Source organism: Pagrus major, chromosome 17 (genome assembly GCF_040436345.1).
Source record: "Pagrus major chromosome 17, Pma_NU_1.0".
NCBI classification, from domain to species: Eukaryota; Metazoa; Chordata; class Actinopteri; order Spariformes; family Sparidae; genus Pagrus; species Pagrus major.
Window position 1 is genome coordinate 8,070,834 of NC_133231.1, and position 21,263 is coordinate 8,092,096.

Consider the following 21,263-nt stretch of genomic DNA (forward strand, 5'->3'; position numbering starts at 1 on the left):
TTATGGAAATAAAAGGGTGACAGAGAAAGGAAAGACATGATGCAGATAAGGAAACCATTCAAACACACACACCTGTTCGCTTTTTTTTTATTTAAGAAGGTTTTGATTGAGTGATGAGTTTGCACTCTGACAAGTAGCACAGATGCAATAACAGAGAACCGACTCTGCAAATTGTAGGAGTGGTACGCTGAAAACAATGAAAACAGCATGTGATAGATAGCTCAGTCAAAAGGTTAACGGTAACTCACAGACAAAACGTCTTGTTTTTAAAAAGTGCATTCACAAACATGACAAATACTCTCAACTCATGATGTCTATTTTTATGTGATACAAAATATGCATACCTGTTTTAGATTTGTCTGTATTTCTATACATAGATATTTCTTCAAAAGGATCACTTCTTTTTTCTTTTTTACAAAGGTTAAAAGCAGGGTTGTGGTCATAGCAGCTTCGGATATCTCTAGCCTCTTTACGGTGTAACCAGATACACATAGTCTCAACAGATATCCAAATAAAACCTACCATTTTCTCTGTTGTTCAACTCAAACGACATATTGTCTTTATTGAAAGAGATATTCATCAGTGAAGCCTGCAGTTTAGAAAAGAAATGGATCAATAAAATGCTTGGGCCATTAAATATATTTTTGTATACCCGCTTTTTTGTCAATATCATAAATACTAAAGACACAGGACAATATTATAAGACAATGCTGGGAGACTAAATGTAAAGATTAAAATAGTTCAAACATTATTTTTTTCAAGTTTTCTAGTTCATGAGAAAAAAAATATCAGGCGAGCACAGAAACACGATACTTCAGTCTTTTCTTCAGTCTATCCATGCCCCCTTTATATTTAAAAGAGCACTCATAAACAAGGTTGCCAGACAGAGGCCAAACAAATCTCTGTTCTTTTCTGTTTCAGTCCTGTCCAGACAAGATGCTTGCCCATCGTAATTGAGGCAGGATCCTGGTTTTCAAAGGAATTCATAAAAGCAGTCAAACATACTGATAAAAACCAATAAGTACCATGCAAATCTTGCAAGACGACATATTCTCAAACAAGAGACAAAGTATTCTTCGTATAGGCGAAATATCAAGTGAGGAGGGAATGGGTGGAAGGCAAAGACCTCTAATCAATACTAAATACTATGTTTCCAAAACCAAACAAAAAATACTTAATCTGTACATAATATAGTACGCATGAGTTCAGACTGGATCAGCAGTTTCTTTCCTTGTTGTTAGACTCTTAGTCTTTGCCAAACGCCTACCTTGGAATAATACAGAAAAGTCTTTTTAATTGATCCCAATCTCTTTGTTCTCCTCCATAAATCTGGAGAAGGGGCGGTTGGCCCCGACATCCAGACCAGCCTTCTCCATACCCGTCATGGGAGGGCTGCTGCCGGTGTGAACACGGTCCATTCCTCCCGGCATGGCACCCAAGGAAGTGATTCCTGCGCCGCCGAGGCTGACGGGCAGCTGGGTGATGCCTCCGTTCTGGATCACAGAGATCTCATTGTTCTTCATGGCCAGCCCGTTGGTGATGGCGGCTGCGTACTGGTTCCAGAAGCCCGGGTCAACGTTCATGGCCCGAGCCGCCAGGTCCTTCTGGAACATCTCGCTGAACTTCATGGCGTCCCCGCCCAGCAAGGCCATGGGATTCTCTACAGACAGTCGCCGACCCCTTCGGGCTGGAGCGTTGTTCCACATGTGTGTTCCCATGTGAACCTAAAATTAGCAAGACAATAAAAAGAAACATCATGAGTGTGCCATCGTAAGTCACAAGTCCTACGTCCAAGGCAAATACAACATACAAATAAACATTTTATGGGTGGGAATAGAAGGGTAAAGGCCAAAGTTCTATGTAAAAACAAACAGCCGTACATTTTTTAAAAATGACTTTGTGAAATACTAAAAATTTATATAAGAGCACATTTGAGAACTGTTGGAAATTAATATAAAATGAACTGATATAACCAAACCACTGATCAACATAATTCAATATATCGTATCATCAATTTCTTTTTAATTTTGAGGCCCATGTAGTTGTGAATATATATATATATCTATATATATATATATATATATATATATATATATATATATATATATATATATATATATGTAAGTTTTATGTCTGAAATGGACTTATTTTAGATGTGTGATGGTGGTATATGTATGTTTTATTGAGCAAACAATCAAGAGAGCCCAGAAAAGTGATGGAGAGCGGTTGGAACTACAAAGGCCTTCAGCAAGAATTGTAACACATTACATAGTGTGCATCTTAAAACCAGATAGACCCCATTTACTGTAAGTACAATTTGAATTAAGGCTATATTGAACTGACTCATACCTTCAGATTGCCCTTTGTGGTGAAAGCCCTTCCACAAATAGAGCAGGCGAAAGGTTTTTCCCCAGTGTGTGTGCGCTCATGGATTTGCAGAGCACTGGCTGAGGAGAAATTCTTCCCACATGAGTGGCAGTTGTGCTGCTTAGGAGTGCGTCTTGGAGGCGGGGGAGCCAACATGGGGTTGAGGCTGGGGCTCATGGTGGTCTGGGGCGCCGCAGCAGGAACCTGGATGCCCACAGGCAGGTGAGAGTTGTCGCTCAGAGACATTGACTTCCCATGTCCGTTCATCTCCATTTTGATCATGTTCGATGCAGTGCTAGCCAAGTTAGGGGTGCTCAGCCCTGAAAAAGAAGAGGTCAAATTAGTATTAGAATGGTGACATTAAACTACACAGGATACATTTGCTAACTCTGCTCCCCATATAGCTGCAAGGTAGCTGTTTAAAGTTGTATGACTTGAAAATTATCTTAATTTCTAAATTATTCTTCCCTGCCCCACTGCATTAATTAGGCTAACAACACATTATTTGTTTATTTATAAATGAATTCAATCATTCTCTGATTATCAATATATCATATTTTATATCATATATTATAATATATAACATACTGAGTCATAACCTGCATAGATGGCATTGTGAGGACATTATTTTCAGTAATAACTGCACATTAGATATTTAATTCCATTTATATAATGCATTAAGTTCTGGTTAATTTTACATAATACACACCTCGCTCTCTGTTTAGAAACAGCATGTTGAAGTGGCTCTCTTCCTTGATAAAGTGCCTGCTAGGTTGAGTGGCAGTTAGGTCAAGGGCCCCAGTGCCTTCAGTTGCCGAAAGTGGAGATGGGGTCTCTGATTTTTCCGACTTCACTGTTGCCAAGCCAGCTGTATTGTTCTCCTGGCCATCCTCTGCTGTCATGGCACTACTGTTGTTATTATTGTTCAGTGTAGCTGGGGACTTGGATAGCTGGCTCTCAGAATGGCTGTGAGATGGGGACAAATGCTGCATGGAGCCAGAGGACTCAGACAAAGCAGGGCTCCCCAAGCTTTGACCTTCAGCATCCCCCACCATAGACAGGGAATCGGTGGCAAAGCAATCCGTCTCTCCTCCAAAGCTGCTGCCGTTCTGCATAAGCTTTTGACCAAATGAGCGGGTCATGTTGGCAGTGGAGTCGATCATCTTCATCTGGTTCTCCATCGCAGCAATGCTGGAGATGATGGAAGTTGGTGGGGAGCTTCCAGGTGAGTAAGGTTTCAATGGGTCCACTTCTATCTCTTTTAGGTCAGGTTCATCTTCCAGAGCCTGCTCCATTTCATCCAGAAGGTCATCATCATAATTACTCATTGCATCTAAGCTCTTGTCATCATGGGAGAGGTCAGTCTCCATCTCCTGCAGGTTTTCGGGAACTGGGGTGTTGGGGATCTGCCCTCCCATGTGCATACGGATATGCTGCTGCAAGACAACGGCGTTGGTGAACTTCTTCTGACATATGGGGCAGGAGTGTTGGACCCGGAGAGGGGGTTTAGATCTATGGACGCCAAAGTGTGTTTTCAGGTTGCCCTTGGTGGTGAATGCCCGGCCACATATCTTGCATTTGAAAGGCCTCTCCCCAGTGTGGATGCGGTAGTGCATCTTAAGTGCACTCTGGCAGCTCAGAACACGATGACAGATGACACACTGGTTTGGGTCAGTCATCTTCTTGTCAATATTCTCAACAAGCTGCTGCAACTTTGATGTCTCAGAGGTTTGCATAGAGTCTAGGAGGCCTCCAAAGGGAAACTTGGCCTTGAACTGGTCTGAGAGCATGGGAAGGACAGGATGAGAGACAGGATTAGAGGTGGGGCTAGTGATAGGCTCAGTGACCTGGCAACTGTTGGACGGTGTGGTGGAAGTGACAGTAGAGGAAAGAACCACGTGAGTCACTGTTGTTGTGGTGGTGGTGTTATCTCCTGGCCTAGTAGAGCAGCTTGGGGGCAGAAGGACACCTTCGGGTTTCAAGAGAGGCGGTGCATCAGTCCCTAGGATGGGTTTTGGGGAGGGTGAAGTAGTGGTCATGCCAGAGTCAGTGATGATATTAGGGGACAACGATGCACATTCGCTTGATGGTGGAGATGGCCTCTGTGGGGACCTGTTGAGCGGAGTGAGGCTCGGAGACTCACCAAAACCTCCCATCATACTCGGCAGCGTGGGAGGCAGCTGGAGCCCGACTGAGGTGGGAACCGTGGGGAGGACGGGTTTGCTGTCTAGCCATGTGGTTACAGGTTTTTCCGGGGGCAAAGACATTCCATATGGGATGCCTGAGCTTGTGGGTACGTTGTCCAGGTACTCTGGCACAGGGTAGGGGTTCATCTGAATATGTGGATATTTCTCTTTGTGCCTCTGGAAGTGAACTTTCAGATTTCCCTTGGTGGAGAAACGGTTGCCACATATGTTGCATTTGTAGGGCCTCTCTCCAGTGTGGGAACGCAGGTGGATCTGTAGGGCGCTGTCACTGCCAAACACCTTGGCACAGAATCGACACTTATGCTTGAAGAAGGGGTCCTCAGAGCTGGGCTTAGTGTCAAACACAGACACATTTGGGGGCTTCCCCTTGCGGTGCTTCATCAGAGCAGAGAGGGGGTCAAGCGCATTGGCTGTGGCTGCTATGCTGGCCAGGGGGTTGGGGAAGATAACGCTGCTGGACGAGCTGTGAGGTATCAGTGGTAGACTGGAGGCAGAGCTCAGGCTCAGGCTGCTGTGGCTGAGCGAGGGAGGGGTGGTGGAGTTCCTGGGAAGAGCTGAGCTGCTGCTGATGCCACCAACTCCTGTTACACTACTACTAGTGCTAATGTTGTTGTTTGTGACTGAGGATGAGCAGGAGGGAAGTAGTGATGACAACGCAGTACCACTGGGTGGAGGAAACACCGAGTTATTTGAGGATGTGTTGGGGACTGAAGAGTTAGACTGCTGACTGCCACTTTGTGGTGTATGAGAGAGAGGCCCTTCTATTGCTGAGGTCAGGGGTGAAGGGCCTTGACCATTGAGAGTGGCCGGCAACCTAACAGGCAGCGGATGGACTGGCGGAGTGATGAAGTTGTGTAGCTGTAGCTGACTTGCAACAGGGGGGACACAGGAGGATACAGGCCCCTGGTTTCCAGCAGCATTGCTGTGATGTTGGTTGAGAGCAGGCTGTGAGGCAGACTGCCTGTTCATCAGAGCCACCTGACTGCGTATCTGTTCTATCAGCTGCAGCTGATGTATCTGCTGCTGCTGGAGGGCCATCAGCTGGTCCAGGATCATGGGAATAGCCATGGTGGAAACCCCACTGCCCGCTGCTGCCCTTACGCTCTGTGAAAACTGGGCTACCGCAACCCGGGTGCCGTGAAGGGTCTCCAAGGTAACATTGGTGCTTGGCATGGCGTAGCTTGTAACAGTGGAGGGGACGACATCATTGAGCTGAGGTAGAGAGCCGTCTGGCTCAGGGGATGTCATTTCTCTGTCTTCAGGATCCATATTTTTTTCAGGAGAAAGCTCTAGCTCCATCTGCTCGTCCTCTTTCTCTAGGACATTGACCCCATTTAAGGTTGCTGTCTCTGGGATGTCATCCCCCTCACCAGCAGGACTGTGGTTGCCCTCCCTGGGGTCCTCACTGTCAGCCTGCTCGCTTGAGCAGCTGGGGACAGGGGAGGGCTCTGTCGGGTACTCTTGGGAGGGGTTAGGTGTGTCCTCATTGTCATTCACTATAAGCACCAGGGGGTTTTTGGTGCAGTTCTTTAAATGTTCACAGAAGTCTGACCACTTGAAGAACTCAGCGCAACACTTCTCACATACATGCGTCTCCTCACTGCCACTGCGGCTCTCATTCCCGCTGTCGGCATCATCCAGAACATCACCTCGGGCTGAAGGGAGGGGAGGGAGCAAGGGGAGTGAAGGGGGAGAGGAAAGGAGGGAGGAGGAGGCAAAAAAAGAAGAATTAATGAATAAATAATCAATAAAGAATCCACACATATTTTGCAGTGCAGTGCTGCAAAGATTTAACCTTTGATTTTTTTCTCTCTTTTAACATAACCAAAATCAATATTCTTTTTATTTTTTTTACTCTGAACAAATTGCCCTAGTTCACCAATTCTCAAGACCCAGGTTTGTGCATTCACACCCTCTCCATAGAGCCAGCTAATAATTTTCTTTGTGCAATCCATCAAATTATGAGGGCCTATCAATTGTGGATACTGCCGCTTAATGAAATTCCATAGAACCTATTGATTTCCAATATTTCATACAATTCACAGCTGCCTCATCTGTTGGGTACAAATCAGGACTTTGATGGCCCCATTAGGATTCCCCTCTGCTATCAAGCCCAGTCATTTCCACCTGAATTTCAAACGCCTGGGCCTTTTCAGTTAGCATTGCAGAGGTAATGCTTTAGCCCTGAATCTAAGCAAGGGCCTTTTTACTGGGATATTCTTTGGTTATGACATTGTGACAATTGTTTTGAAAATTATAAGTTCAGAAATCTGATGAATATACAGCTCTTATACATTCCTTGCATTACCCACTGTTAAATTAGCGCATTTAAAATATCTGCAACCAAAATACACACATCTATTATTCAAAATTGAGCCCACTTTGAAATGTTTTGAAATATAAAACATTCCCTCTGTGTTGAGAAATTCCCAGATTTAGTTTCTCTCTCTCTCTCTCTTTTTCTGTCTCTCCCATGGTCTCTGAAATAAGACTCAACAAATTACATGCTAGTGCCATGGCAGCAAAGTCTCTGATTAGTTACACATGTTTAATCACAGTTGTAGGAAGCCACTTCCTCTTCCACATGCAACCATCAAGAGTCACACAAGCCAGCGTAAGCTCCGAACATGGACCTAATTCACACCTGATCAAAACCATGTAGAAATGGCCTCCCTTGTGTGTTTATTTTTTGTGCTCAAGCATAGTTATACTCTATGTGTGTTTGTCTGTGTGTGGGTGTGCGTGTGTGTTGCTCATGGCCGCACACATATTTCCTTTTCATTACGAGTAGGAAGTGTACTCAATCACCGCCACAGCATCCTGTGCGTACTTTATTTCAGTTTACACTCACAGACCTAGCATATATCTGCTAATACAATTATTTATATACAAATTAAACAATTTTCTACACACTTTACACTATAAAAAATGTCAGGACAATTTAATAGGCATTATTGCAAATAGAAGTAATTTATTACACGAACAGATGGTCACTTAAAAAAGCTTTAGCAGAGTTAATAATTCTTTAAAAAGGGGCTCAAAGAAAAAAAAATGGGTTTATAATTATTTGCAAAGTATGTATGTGACTGTATGTCTATATATAAACACACACACACAAATCATGAATCCTGAATAAAGTAAGTAACTGATCTTTTTTTTACGCAGATATAAAAAGACGTGTAGACATCACCTCTAATTACTTCAAGAAAATGCTGCACGTCACAGACTGCACATGTTGAATCAACATTAAAGGTCTAACTCTGCTCTGTGCGTGAGTAATCATGAGATTCATACAGTGCCTACACTCAAAGGTTAAAAAGGAGCGAGCCACGGTGAAGCAGACATGAAGCATTTGTTCCAATTACAGTGACTCATTAGTAAAGAAATTCATCACTCCTCCTGTAATTTCTGTCCGAGGGGGGCATGAGCTATCAAGGTCTGGTGTCTGTAACTTAATTAATTATCAACAGAAAGGCTTTGGACAGTCTCCATGTTCTGGGGCGGGGCTGACAAAACAAGATATTATTTTACATAATCACGTATGTTGCCAGGTTAAATAAGAAAAAAAAGGGAGGAGGGAAAATAAAATGTAAAATGTTTTGTGCATTATTTCCAAGTTGCAATAAAAATATCCCCTCTTTTTGATTTTCCTGCAAACTCCTCCATTAAAACAAAAAAAATCTTCATTATTTTCTTAATATCTATAAGAAAGTTTCATTAAAAGGCTCAAATCCTAAAGAAAAATCCTCAAGTGAAAAGCAGCGAGTGGGTAGAAACGTCAATGACACGTGACAGCAGGCTAAAAATCTCCTTAGCCCAGCAGCGGACAGCAGAACTCATTTCCATAATTGGGGGTTGAAAGGTCAACGCAAATGAGCAGGCATTGTGTTGAGCTGATTAGTTATTAGAATGGTATTACTGTCAATCTCTTTTATTCATTCATACAATTACAAGTGGGGGCCTTTGTATGCCTCTGACCTCACACACACTGACACGTTTTATCACGCGCATAAGAACACACACACATTACGTGTGTATGTATAGAGATAAAGCACATATGCACATACACACAAAAGAATACCTATCCAGAGTGTGTATGAGTGTGCCTGCACAGGCCTTCCTTGTCAAATTTACACTGCAAAGAGCTATATTTTTATGACCTAAAAGTAGAGAAACTGTTAAACTACACTATTTATAACTATATTTATTTTGTTAATTTAATTTTAAAATTCCTGTTTTTTATTTGAAAATGTCCTTCCCATTGGACATTTACAGTTTTGTTGCAGTATACATTGTACAGGAAGCACGATCACAAAAAAAAATATCGTTTCTGTTTTAAAATTCAATTCTACACTCTCAATAGCTCAGGACAATTTGATTAATTCAACAATACTGCACACTGCCACTTTAAAAAAAAAGATTTAAGGAACCAATCAGGCGGGTTTTTGTTGTGGTTTCGGACAGTTTGAACATCGCCACAATTGCTCGACATTACAACACAGGCCACACTGATGGCAACATGATCGTTTCTATGCTTTTTTGGGAAATATTCTAGAACTGTACGTGCTCATGATCTCCAAATAATTCCAACTGCATTCACAACCCCTCTGAAACAGGGGGGTGCCATTGTTTTGTTCATGCAGCTGTGTGAAGGCGACATTTTGTGGTTGTTATGTGTTTGCAAGACAGTGACAAAGTGTGTGCATGTGTGTGTGTGCGTGTGTGCGCGCGCGCGTGTGTGTGTGTGTGTGTGTGTGTGTGGGGTGGGGTGGGGGGGTCGTATTGATTTTCCTATAGCATGAGAAAGGAAAGGGTGGAAAGAAAAAATCCAATCCGTTTCTCATTCCTTTAAGAGTCTTCATTTACTCAGATGCAAATATTAAGCTGATCGCAGTCAATAGGGGGATTGTAGACATTGAATCTGTGTGTCCGCTATCTCGCTCGGCAATCTTTGGCATGCTAACTGAAACCGCTAATCTGACATATTATATCAGATGAGGTATTCATGCTTTCCACTGATTCCACAGAGCCGGGCATTGAGCGGAGCGTTGAGCAATTACTAATTCTACCCGTTCTTAACAATTTCCAGATTCGCTTAATGAATACACACATGGACAATGACACTGGTAACGTTTTGCTCTACGTTGAGGTGAAATCTTTGGGGTCATTTCAAATATAATGTATCCTACCTTTAAACTATTTTCAGCTCAAGCTGTGATATTTTTGATTTCAATTACATTATTAAAGACAGTAAGAAGAGCCGTGTCCAAAAAGTGCCGCCCCTCCTTCTGCCTCTTTAAAATGCATTCTTCTCAAGCATCTGTAGAGAGCTTATAGGATCCTTCACGAGAGACGCATCACCATAGGTCCAGCCCAAGTTGGGAGGGGAGGGCGAAAAAAAAAAAAAAAAAAAGAGGCCTGCTGTGCTCAACAATGTTGGAATTCTTGCGCAAATTACATTTTTCCATTGCATCATTTTCTGTTCTCTAATAAATTAATTATTTAAGTCAGAATTTGTATTTATTTTACTGAAGCTGATCTGACAGACAACTGTTTTGATGCATTGTGTGCACGTCGCTGCATTTTACATTTGGAAACTTGCAGCAAACGATCATTCAAGACACACAAGAAGATATAAACAGATTTTACTTTGATTATAAGCTTTTGTGATGCGTTAATTCCTGTTTTTAAATACTGAATCTGATCTAAACATTGCATTGATTCCACTAACTCTCCCTCCGTATATTTGCTTGTATTTTGTAGGCCGACAGATACTTCAAAAAATGATATTTTTCAGTCATCTCTCTGTGGCCATAACCACTTAAACCATCTCAACACCTCGAAAGATCCCATGCATCCTCAGACCTGCAGAGACTCGAGCGTCCTCAGCACAGCTCTGTGTCTATGTGTGTGTGTGTGTGTGTGTGTGTGTGTGTGTGTCATCGGCCGGGTCAGCCCCACTGCAGAGTGGTACAGTCATATCTGCACTAACAGAGAGGCCTTTGTCATTGCCTGCAGATGTGGACCAGCCAAAACATTAACGATTTGTTTGTGTAAGCATTTGCAATACAGTATTCAATGACGGCACTCTGTCCAGATGACTGTGTCACCCGTCAAGACGGCTCTGTGTGTGTAGGCGTGTGAATTTACAAAAGAGGCTCGAGGTGAGGAGGAGGATCTAATGGACGCTCATCCTCGGCAGGCCAAAGACATATTTTATAGAGTCTGTCTCCTTCAATTGAGGTTCACTTAAAATTACATGGTTAGTTGCTAATTTTTAAATTACAAAACAAATTCTCTTATTACACCCAACACAAGCTGAAAAACTGAATCATCTCCACTGTCAAACTCTTCCACTATGGCTATATTTTTTATTTGAATCACTGTTAAAATCAGCTAAACAAACACAAACAAAGTCATCAAAAGAAAACCAGTTAATGGCAAAATGCACCTTTTCACTTGATGCCTTGTTAGCTTTCTCTTAAATCCTCCCCAAAATCTGCTCTTTAGTCGAAAGTTAAATGGTCTCTCCTGTCTAGTCCTTCCTCTCAATCAGGATCTCACTTGTTCGTGTGTGTTTTCAGTGCTGAGTAGTAATTAAGACACAGCCATATTTGAGTGCCTTCTTGAAGACATCTTTGGCACGACTATGTGGGTGGTCCAGAGGCCTGCACCCAATGGTGAGAGGGGATTAAAACAAAAGCCAAACAAAGCCCCACTGCAGGGGGAACCGTGTTGTCACTGTCAGCAGGGATTTCCTCAATATATTATATTTTTTGCACCTCATAACTGCGTACATTCCTGCCTCAAAGATTAAGCTGTGGAGAGGGGAAAGAGTTTAAACATGGTGAGTGTGTTTGAGAGTAAATGTGAATATGAAAATGTAAACTGAAGCCACGTTCGTAGTGGTCGTGAAAACCTGACCAACACGTCTTAGAAGATGTCAAAAAATATAATTTTACCACCATTAAAATGGTAAAATTTAATTTTTTTTTGGTTACACTTGATACTTCGCATTGACGTCCATAGCTGAGGAAATGTACCTTTTGAAATCCTTCTAAATAAGAGTAAGCATAAATGGGTTGATATACGCCTCCCACACACTCCACATGCACACCTTCAGAGACACTAGCTGTAGAGGAGGAAGCGGTTGGCGAGATGAAAAGCCCGTCGCTGTTCACACTTTCTAGGACACGAGTAAGCTGTGCTGCCAAGGTCAACGGCACACATGTTCTAATTGTACAAGGAGCTTGACATCTAGCGGCAGGACCTGGCTGGCCGGGGCTAGACAAAGGTTAAGTCAGCAAGCTTTATAAAAGCACTCCTAAGCAGACCGCCCCCATCTCTCCACCACCTCCTCTCCCCATCCTAACACACACATACACACACACACACACACACACACACACACACACACACACACACACACACACACACACACACACACACAACCCCCCATGCCCCCAGGGGGCAAGTGTCCGGAAGGCTGAGGGGGAGATGATATGCCAGACAAGCTTGTTGGCACTTGATTTTAGTTTTTCCATCTTTTCAGGGGATGCAGCACATTAAAGGGCTCCTGTAGTGGACAGCAGTGAGAGGACAGTCACATGAAAAACAGGTCAAATCAAACTGAAGGTTTGGAAAAGAAAGCTCACACAAGGTGAAGTTTTTACCCAAGCTCCTTAATCTTGTGCCTATTTCCTTGTTTGAAACGAAAAGCGCCGCGGACAGAGTGTCCTTGAGCACAATTTGAACACCACTCGACTGCCTGCCTTTCTCTCTGCCACCAGCCCGACATGTATGGATTTAAAGTCTAAATCAAGCGGCGACTGACGATTGGAACTTTTGAATTCCTTCGACATTATATGCAATGATTTGTCAAGGCCGGCGATCAATAGTGTCGTCACGAGCTGCGCCACGGAGAATAGAACAGGCAGCGGAGAATCCGATCATGCTGCAATGATACACTGACAGTCTGACATTTGTAGCTCGTCTGTAAGGTAGCTTAGGATGAGACATGGTATTATTAGGTTTATCTAAGTGTGTATGGGCTCAGTGTGCTCTGCCAAAGGCTTGGGATTGTTTCACTGCAGCGTCTGTCCTGGAAACAAGCGAGCCAGTATATAGAGCTCCAGCGAGGACAGGCGAGAACATTCCACGGCCACTACCAGCCTGAAGCACAATGGTGTGGATGCTATAGGTTACCCACGACACAGTCTCAGTGTGCGTCTGTTTGTGTGTTTTTGTTTTAAAGCCACACATCCATGCAGGACAGTGTGTGTTAAAAATGCAGGAAAAGAGTGTATGGCTTCTTTTCTTTTTACTCAACGCTTATTTGATCCATCTTTAGACATTTTCTTTTTTAAAAATGCAAAAATTATTTTTAAATAAATTCTGCTTGTGTGTAAAATTCAACGTCAGAAAAGCGTACGTTGGCTTTTTCATTCCACGATCCTACAGGAGAGCAACCTGATGGACGCTTTCGCATCTCTGACCAAAACCTTGGGGAGGTTTTCCTCGACGTTAAAACAGAAAGAGTTTTTGTGTTGAAATATGAATTTCCCCCTGAAATGATGGAAATCAACAGAGTGAAAGCGGACGAAAAAGAGCCAAGAGTGATCAGTGTGGTTCTCCTCCTCACACCAACATTTCCCCATGCACAGAGAACTGCTCCCCAGAGATTACATCACGCATTTCTATTGTAAAGAAGAGTGTGTGTGAGTGTGACTGGGTGTGTGTGTGTGTGTGTGTGCGTGTGTGTGTGTGTTGGCCAACATGAGCCTGTAGTGAGGTATAAATAATAGCAGTGATTTGTTGTGAGCTCCATGGAAATACATCTTTCAGTGAACACCATTAAATGTGCTGATTCTAAGAGTTAACACAGCTTTGTTATTGGAGAAGGGTGTTATTAAAATTGTATAAAAATTACAAAATTAATAGATTTTAATCCTGGTAGATAAAATATGATAAAATACAATGATTAAAAATATACAATTTAAGAAGATTGCGAGTGTAAAAACCAGCACGTACAGCAGGATGTGTGCGCTCTGAAGTAAAAAGATTAATATCCCTACAGTTGTCACGTTGTTCCTGTAATTCCTCCAGCATTACAGCCTCGCTTAAGATGTGACTTTGGCTCTGTAATGCTCGTTTTATTGCGCAAAAAAAAAAAAAGGGCTGAGTACAGAATAAAACATGAATGAGCCTTTTTTTTCCCCTCCTTCCCCACATGGCGAGGACGAGCTCTGTCAAGCGATCTTGTCGACATTGTGAGCAAAAGGGAACAAATCAAGTGTGCTAAATTTATGTGAGGGGGGTAAACAAAAACATTTCCATAACAAAAACAAGGCTTCGACCTGCAACAGAATCCGCATTTTGCTCCTCGGAGGAGCCCAGACAGGCGCACAGGGACAAAAGGCACGAATGTGGAATAAAAATAAAATAAAAATAAAATGATTTTTTTTTAAATGAATAACATACATTTAGCTGCGTGTTTTGCTCCTTTGTGCGCGAGTGAAGAATTTTAAAGCTCTGAGAGAGGATGTCAAATAATTTCCAACTTCTCACACAGTGTGTGTATGCATGGTTTGCGCGTGTATTCGGCGTGCGCGCAGGTACATACAAGTGTGTAGGATTTCGAAGACGCATTTAAGAAAACAGCTCCGATGTTTGACATATAGGAAAGTATTCAAACAATTATGTTATTAAAAAAAGAAACAGTTTTTTCAAAAAGGCCTCCAGCTCATACACTGATACAAACGCAGCCAGTGCAGACTGTTGAAAATGAATATATGCATTAGTTATATTAATCTTAAAAGTCATCTGACAGCCGGCACAGCCTGAGCGACATGCAGGTTCGACTGATGTTTGGGAATGAAATTAAAACACAACTTCTTCAGCAAGAAATCCACCATTCAGTCACCAGTGACTCCTGAGTGCATCATAATGGATTTATCACAAATAATTCCATCTATATTGAAGTAATTAATCTTATCTGAAACCCAGCAATAATCCAAATAAATCTAGTTGAGATTAAAGTGAAAGAAGCAAGTTTAAAAGCGGCTAAAATAAAACAAAAAATCAGAGTGAGCCACAGCAGTGTGGAGCAGAAGGGGGAAGTTGTCTGTTCGGATCAGAGAGCTCAGCTGATCGGATCCACTCACCGTGCTCGGAAACCACCCCGGCTAGTGCGGGATCCTCGTCCGACTTGAGGTGCTGCGGCTTGGCTTGCTTGCGTCGGGACATGCTGCTGGCGTCAGTGCTGGCGATGCTTCTGCTTTTGCGCTCCGAGATGCCTCTGCGTTTTGCAGATACATCAGCGAAGGGGAGCGAATGGATCAACACACTCTTACAAAAAAAAAAGAAAAAGGAAAAAGGAAAAAAAAAAAGTTCGCAAACAGTTCTGGTAGTAGCGGAGCGGAGAGAGCAAGGGGGAGAGAGGACAGGGGGAAAAATAATGTGAAATTAGCCGGTGCTGCTGCCGCTGCCGCTGCTGTTGCTGTGCGTCGGATTGCGCATGTCGGTATAATAATTATGATAGTGAATAATGCCTCGCGATTAATGGCACCGTGTGAAGGTGGGGAGGATTGGCTGGAGTCCAGCGGACGCGCATTGGATATGGTAATGAGGGACGGACTAAGCAATTAGCCGCTTCACTCTCAGACTTTATCCGTCTCTTTTCTCTTTACTATCCAGCCTCCCCCCAACAACACAACACAACACACCAAATCTCTTGTTATGCCCAGCTCACGGGGGGGTCTTCAACAGGGAAAACGTCAGGCTCTGTTCTCCCCCTCCTTTCAGCGAGCGCACCGACTCACAAGCGCCGAGGATTCACCGCGAAGTATCTCTCATCTTCATCACTCTGACCTTTACGATCCCCGCTTCAGAAAAAGCGTCTCTCTCACCAAGTCTGTCTCGAGAGTTTGGCTCAGTTCTCGCACTTTCTCGGCAACTTTTGTGTGAGTGTGTGAGTGTGAGTGTGCGTCGAGGTTGAACACGCACCTCCTTCTGAACTGGACTCAGATGAAGCGATGTTTACAGTCTCTGAGACTTTAAAGTTTTCTCTCGATGGACATCTCTCCGGTGCGAGCAAAAGTTCTTGACACCGGCAATAAATGGTCACCAGGGTTTTCTCTTTTCTGTTCTTGTTCGAATGGCGCAGCCCCGCTCTCCAAACTTTGACGCGCGTCTTCCGAGAAAAGCGGCTTCAACAGTCCTCCTCTCTGCCACAGTGCGATCAAAAACTCATCTGTCCCGTTAGGCAAGTCGCTTCAGTGTTTCCCCGATCGCGACCAACTCCTCCTCTCGCCGTGTTTTAGCTCCCGGTTGCGCCTTCGCCTCGGTGCGCTCTCTCCAAAAAACAAAAACAAAACAAAAAAGTGTCTTTTCTGGATATTCGGTAGCCAAAACACTCAAGCGCTGCTTGTTTCCCGAAATGAAAGCATCAGTCGGTGTCTTCCCTTCACTCGGAGCCAACTTTGAAGTTATCTTTTCTGGCAGCCCACAAGCGCTGTCGGTCTCTCGGCGTCGGGCATGGCTCCGTGTGTGTGGGGGACTGCGCTGTGTGTGAGAGTTAACCCCCAAGCAGAGGTTCAGCCCATTGCTTTCAGCCACCACTAGGATGTACCACCACGTTACTGTTCAATGGATCGTCCCCAGATTCACAGTGTGAACACCCAGATTTGACCTCCCATCATATAATATCTCACAGCTCTTAGCAGCCGCCGCCGCTGACAGATAGACTGTCATATTAATCTCGCAGAGTGTATTTTTGCACAGTGTTTCCAGCGTGACTCTCCACCACAGCCTCCTGCCTTTGTGTTAACTTTATTTCTAGTTTATGGACATTTTACGCGCGGAAGTGTAGTTTCTCCCTTACTGACAGCAATCACATCGTATGATTTACAGTAAAAAGATCATTGAAAAATATCTTACAGAGTCCTGTCAGGCTGTGTGGCCCATTCAAAAGATAATTTAATAATAGTATTATTATTAACACCCTTTTCTTCTCTTTTCTGGCAAAATGAAAAATAGGAGCGATGTTTCATCTCATTGTGCTCCAGAAGAAACACATTAACTCTTTACTTTGCATGTTTCTATTTGTATTAAAATCTCTGTGAGCACGGTGGTCACAATAATGGGGAGAGGATTGAAAGGATTAGGACGTGGAATCCGGCTGGCAAGTAAATAAGAAGGAAAAACGAACGTGCGTCATTTTCTATCGATAAATATGATTTAACAGCTGCGTAAAGTTGCTGTAATCGCTTAGTTTTACGTGTGTAACCTCCTTAATTCGCCACGAAATCTCTCTTTAGCATAAATAATGATGTGTTTTAATGCTATAAAATGTGAAAAGAGTAGCTCTGCACATATCTAGTTGTTGTCGTGTTCGTTGCTCTGACGCGTAAAACCATTTTACTGTAACGATGACTCCTGTCAGGAGGGGTGGTGTTTGGGAGAGAGAGGGGGGGGCTCAGTTAGAGCCTCCCCCCTCCCTCTCCCTCCTGTCGCTTTGACTCGTCTATCCCCCTGTGTCCACCTCATATGAGAGACAAATCTGTTGACAGCAAGGTCGTCCTGTGAGCAAACTTTCTTTTCTTCTCCTTCCCCTTCTCCTTCCATCATCCCTCCCTCCTCCCCTTTAGAAGTTATGTCCAAAAGGCCTGTTATTATCTAGTATTAATAGATGCAGCCCCGGGAAGACAAAATCAGCTATTGATAATTGCAAGGAGTATACGGCAGCTACTGTATCGATCGGCGTGTCCTCCACTCCCCTGGTGCTGAGAGATAAGGAGACACACTCTTTAGAGCAATATAATTTCTTTTGACCTATCTGCTTGCTACAGACTTATGATGAATAGCCAGAGTGGCTGAAGTCCTTTATCACCAAAGTTACCCCCTTGATATAATATTGATTCTTTATAACTAGCTCGCCACACAAAAATCAAACTGTCCACTTGGCCATCATCATCATCAATATCATCACAAAGGCGGAGGAATGAGGATCCCCCGCGCCTCCTCCGCGAGGGGCGAGCCTTCACAATCCCCCCCCCCCCCCCCCCCCCCCCCCCCCTCCTCCTCCTCCTCCTCTGTAGGCCTAATCTTTATTTTGCTGATGATGAAAGGAGAGGGGAAACGAGGCAAGGTGCCATTTAGGACGAGGTGCCATTTAATCCGGTACACTACACACACACACACAGACGCACACGCACACGCACACACACACACACACATAGAGGAAGAAGGGGAGGGGAGGGAGATCCAGTGTGATCAGGGATCGCCAAACAGCTTGGACTTCTGGGAAAGTAATTAATTTGAAATTTCTGATGGTTTTGAGGGGTCTTCTGTCTGATGTTAGGCTCGATCCACACGATTCCATCCCATCATTTTTCATAATTGATATGAAAGTATATTGATGAAATTAAAATTAAAAAAATCAATGAATTCAGTCATGTAACAGCAAATAAATAGCTCATTAATAAAAAAAAAAAAAAAAAAAAAAAAAAGGTAATAAACGGGCGTTCGTTTTGTGACACAGCTGACACGGGACGCGCCTCGGAGGTGTCTTCTAACCTTAGAGGACGGCGGGGCTGTTTTGCTGCATAGCTGGAGCCCCACAGCGGCTGTTAGAACAGAACAGGGCCACTCTCCTCCATTCACCGACACACACACACACAGAGAGAGAGAGAGAGAGAGAGAGAGAGAGAGAGAGAGAGAGAGAGAGAGAGAGAGCTGCTGGTGGAGGAGAGGAAGAGGAGGAGGGGTGAGGGGGGCGAGGAAGGGAGGGAGGGAGGGAGAGAAGAAACGTGTAATCACCCAAACAACCATTTTTACCCATTTCAACCCCTTCTGGATCTGTGTCGCAAGGTAAGAAAAAAAAAGAAAAAGAAGGGGTCTAGTTGGCTTCAGCAGCGGCCCTCTCTCTGCATCATAAAGTGCACCGGCTGACTTTTCTCTCACACTCTGCAGTCTGCCGTGAGGTTATCTGTCTTTTCACTGCGGATACCGTGAAGGGGAGGCCCGGACCGCGAGGGGAGAGACGCCAAGAGGTAAATGACGCTCGCAGTTTGAATTTATCCTTCAGTCTGTCGCTGCGTAAAATAAGACTCAACCATTAGATTTATCTGTAAGCGCGGGGGCTGTGAGAGGAATGATATTTTGTATACCTTGTGTGGCTCGTGGAGCATGTGATCAGACCGTTAACGCAACGCAGTCTGAAGAACCGCGTCCCCCCGCGTCAGCGTCCAATCAGACGTCTTTGCGCCGCCGCAACTGGTGCCAAGACGCATTTACACACACACACACACACACACACCGCAGGCTACTGTATCAGCCTATGGCAGCCTATGGCATACTGCTGGGGTTTCTATCTGCACCAATCAGAGACGATGTATAACTTTATTCTGCCATTGGTTGATGATAAGAACACTCTCCCTGAGGACAGCTCAAATATCCCCGCTAGATTGTGACTAAATATTTGGTTTATAGTGATTTTATTGGTGCTTACTGGCATTGTTGTGTAACTGAAACATTCACATACTGTGTCTGTGAGTGTTGGGTTATGTTAGGTTCATACTTTCTGTGGTTTTATTGTAAAATTACTTCATAACTTTGGTTATTAAAATGTTTTTAGTGACATTATTATGAATTTTATGTCCTTTAACCAAGACTTTAACTTTGTCAGTGGTGATACACTTTAAAATGATCACATGCCTTTTATTCTGCTGTAATCGATCTTCATAATATTCCTATAAATATTTGTCATATTGCTTTATTGAACTTTTTGTCCGACGCCACACTATTCGCAATCTGTAGGCTCGCTGTAGCTGTTATTACAAAGGTTATGGTGCCATGTGCGACATGTTATGATAGTGTCTGAAGGCTCCTTTCATAAAAGTCTAAGTTTAGATAAGAAATTTAAAGTAATCACATTTCTTCGTCAGTTTCTTGTGGTTGTCTTTTATTACAATATTCCTATAATTATCTACTCTTAAACTGAGTCTATGGCTTTACCTTTATTTATTTATATATTCTTTCAGTTTATTTGTCATGGGGACAATACATGAAAGCATTGTTGCATCTAATTGAAATGCAACCAATGCCATGTTTGTAGGACTTCTAGCTGTGGCTAATTTGCAGTCCTTGTCCCTGGTGAGGCTTTTGAGGAATAAAACACATGATACAACACTTTAAAATAGACATTAAAACTAACAATAAAACAGCCATAGACAAGCAGCCGCTGCAGACAGTGATTGTAACAATGAGTAAGACCAACAATTAAGAACAATGACTGAAAAGAACGACTGAGAAAAGAGAAAAAGGGAGAAAAGAAAGGTGAAATATGTGCTATATAAAACATGTAACTCAGCGTTCACATGTTTGAGCTTGTTTAAGCTGTAGTTATTCTGAGAAAGTATTATTTTACCATTTAAAATAAGATCAGTACAGTTGTTTTAAGGATCACTGTTACTTCTTATTACCGGGTCTTATATTAAAGGGGCACTACGTAGTTTTAGAGACAATACAAATGAGGTAATTTTTTTTTTTCCATAAGTGAATAAACAAGCTGTTCTCAGAGGAAAATAAGATCCCCAGAACACTGTTTGAAGCTAGAAAAGTGGCAGGGTCCGCCAAATATAAACAAAGTCAAACAGTATTAGTGTTGTCCTTTAAGGTCAGTTTGTTTATTGAGTCGTGAAAATGTAGAGCGTTTGTTTATTTAGTTTGTTTAGGCATAAACAAGGCTTTCTCCTCTGATTAAATGTTCTTCCCCAAAACTACATAGTGCACCTTTAAGGGTCTTCTCAGTAAACTGTTGAGGAGGGAGCCACTCTAAGTGTGTGTCGTATTATTAGACACTACAGCAGCTGCTCGTCTGAATGACATGATATAAGAGTGTTTTTTTTCTTTCCTGACATGTTTTCTAGCTCTGCTCCGCGCTACGCATCCATTAGTTGGATATGTAAAACACGCGCACACACATGCACACACAATTTGATACATAATTGTGGACATCATGCATAAGTAATGACCATTGTAGCTGGGACGCTGCTAAGTGGCAACTGGCTGTGATCCTGCGCTGAAAGTGGAGTGTTTTACTCTCACATTCATCACAGAGTCGGATGTTCGGAGGAATCTGAATCCACGTGATCCGTGAACTTTTTTCTTTTCTTTTTAATATCAGACATCAGTGAACTCAAGCGTACTTTTCCAGTTATCATATCATGGCCTGCTTATCTCGCTTCAAATGAGGCAGGCTGAGATCAAATGTGACAGGCGGCTCGTACCTGAGATGAGTAAAATTTGATCTGACTGCTCCAATCAGGCCTAATTGAAATGAATTGAATCAACCAATTTCTTCTGCTACTGTAATTAAATTAGTAGCGGGGCTGTAATTGGACGTCGAGTTGGCACTCGAGAGGAGATGACAAAATGCTCATTGCTGCCACCAAAGACTATGTGTCAAATTCAGTGTGAAAGGCGGCGCAGCAAATGCTGGCTGACAACACTGACAAGGCTGGTGCTTCACTAGAAGAGTCTACAAACAAAACACCCTGCGATTATGTGCCGAGCTGAGACACTGCCTCATATGGAGGGAAATATGTGGAGATCTGCCTGCGTGTGGAAATAAGCACATTCACTGTACATGCAGTGCATCAAAATTGTTGGTTTTATAGTCCAGAATAC

The 21,263-nt window shown here is 43.2% G+C and overlaps 1 protein-coding gene across 1 annotated transcript; it reads right to left on the reverse strand.

Moving 5' to 3' along the window:
- Window positions 1–1,292: 1,292 nt before the first annotated feature.
- sall3a (spalt-like transcription factor 3a) lies at window positions 1,293–14,819 on the reverse strand. The gene is made up of 4 exons (XM_073485888.1): window positions 14,738–14,819; window positions 3,077–6,229; window positions 2,350–2,687; window positions 1,293–1,724 (listed from the first exon to the last, which is right to left on the reverse strand). The coding sequence occupies exons 1-4, from the start codon at window positions 14,817–14,819 to the stop codon at window positions 1,293–1,295; spliced, it is 4,005 nt and encodes a 1,334-aa protein (XP_073341989.1).
- Between the last annotated feature and the right edge of the window lie 6,444 nt (window positions 14,820–21,263).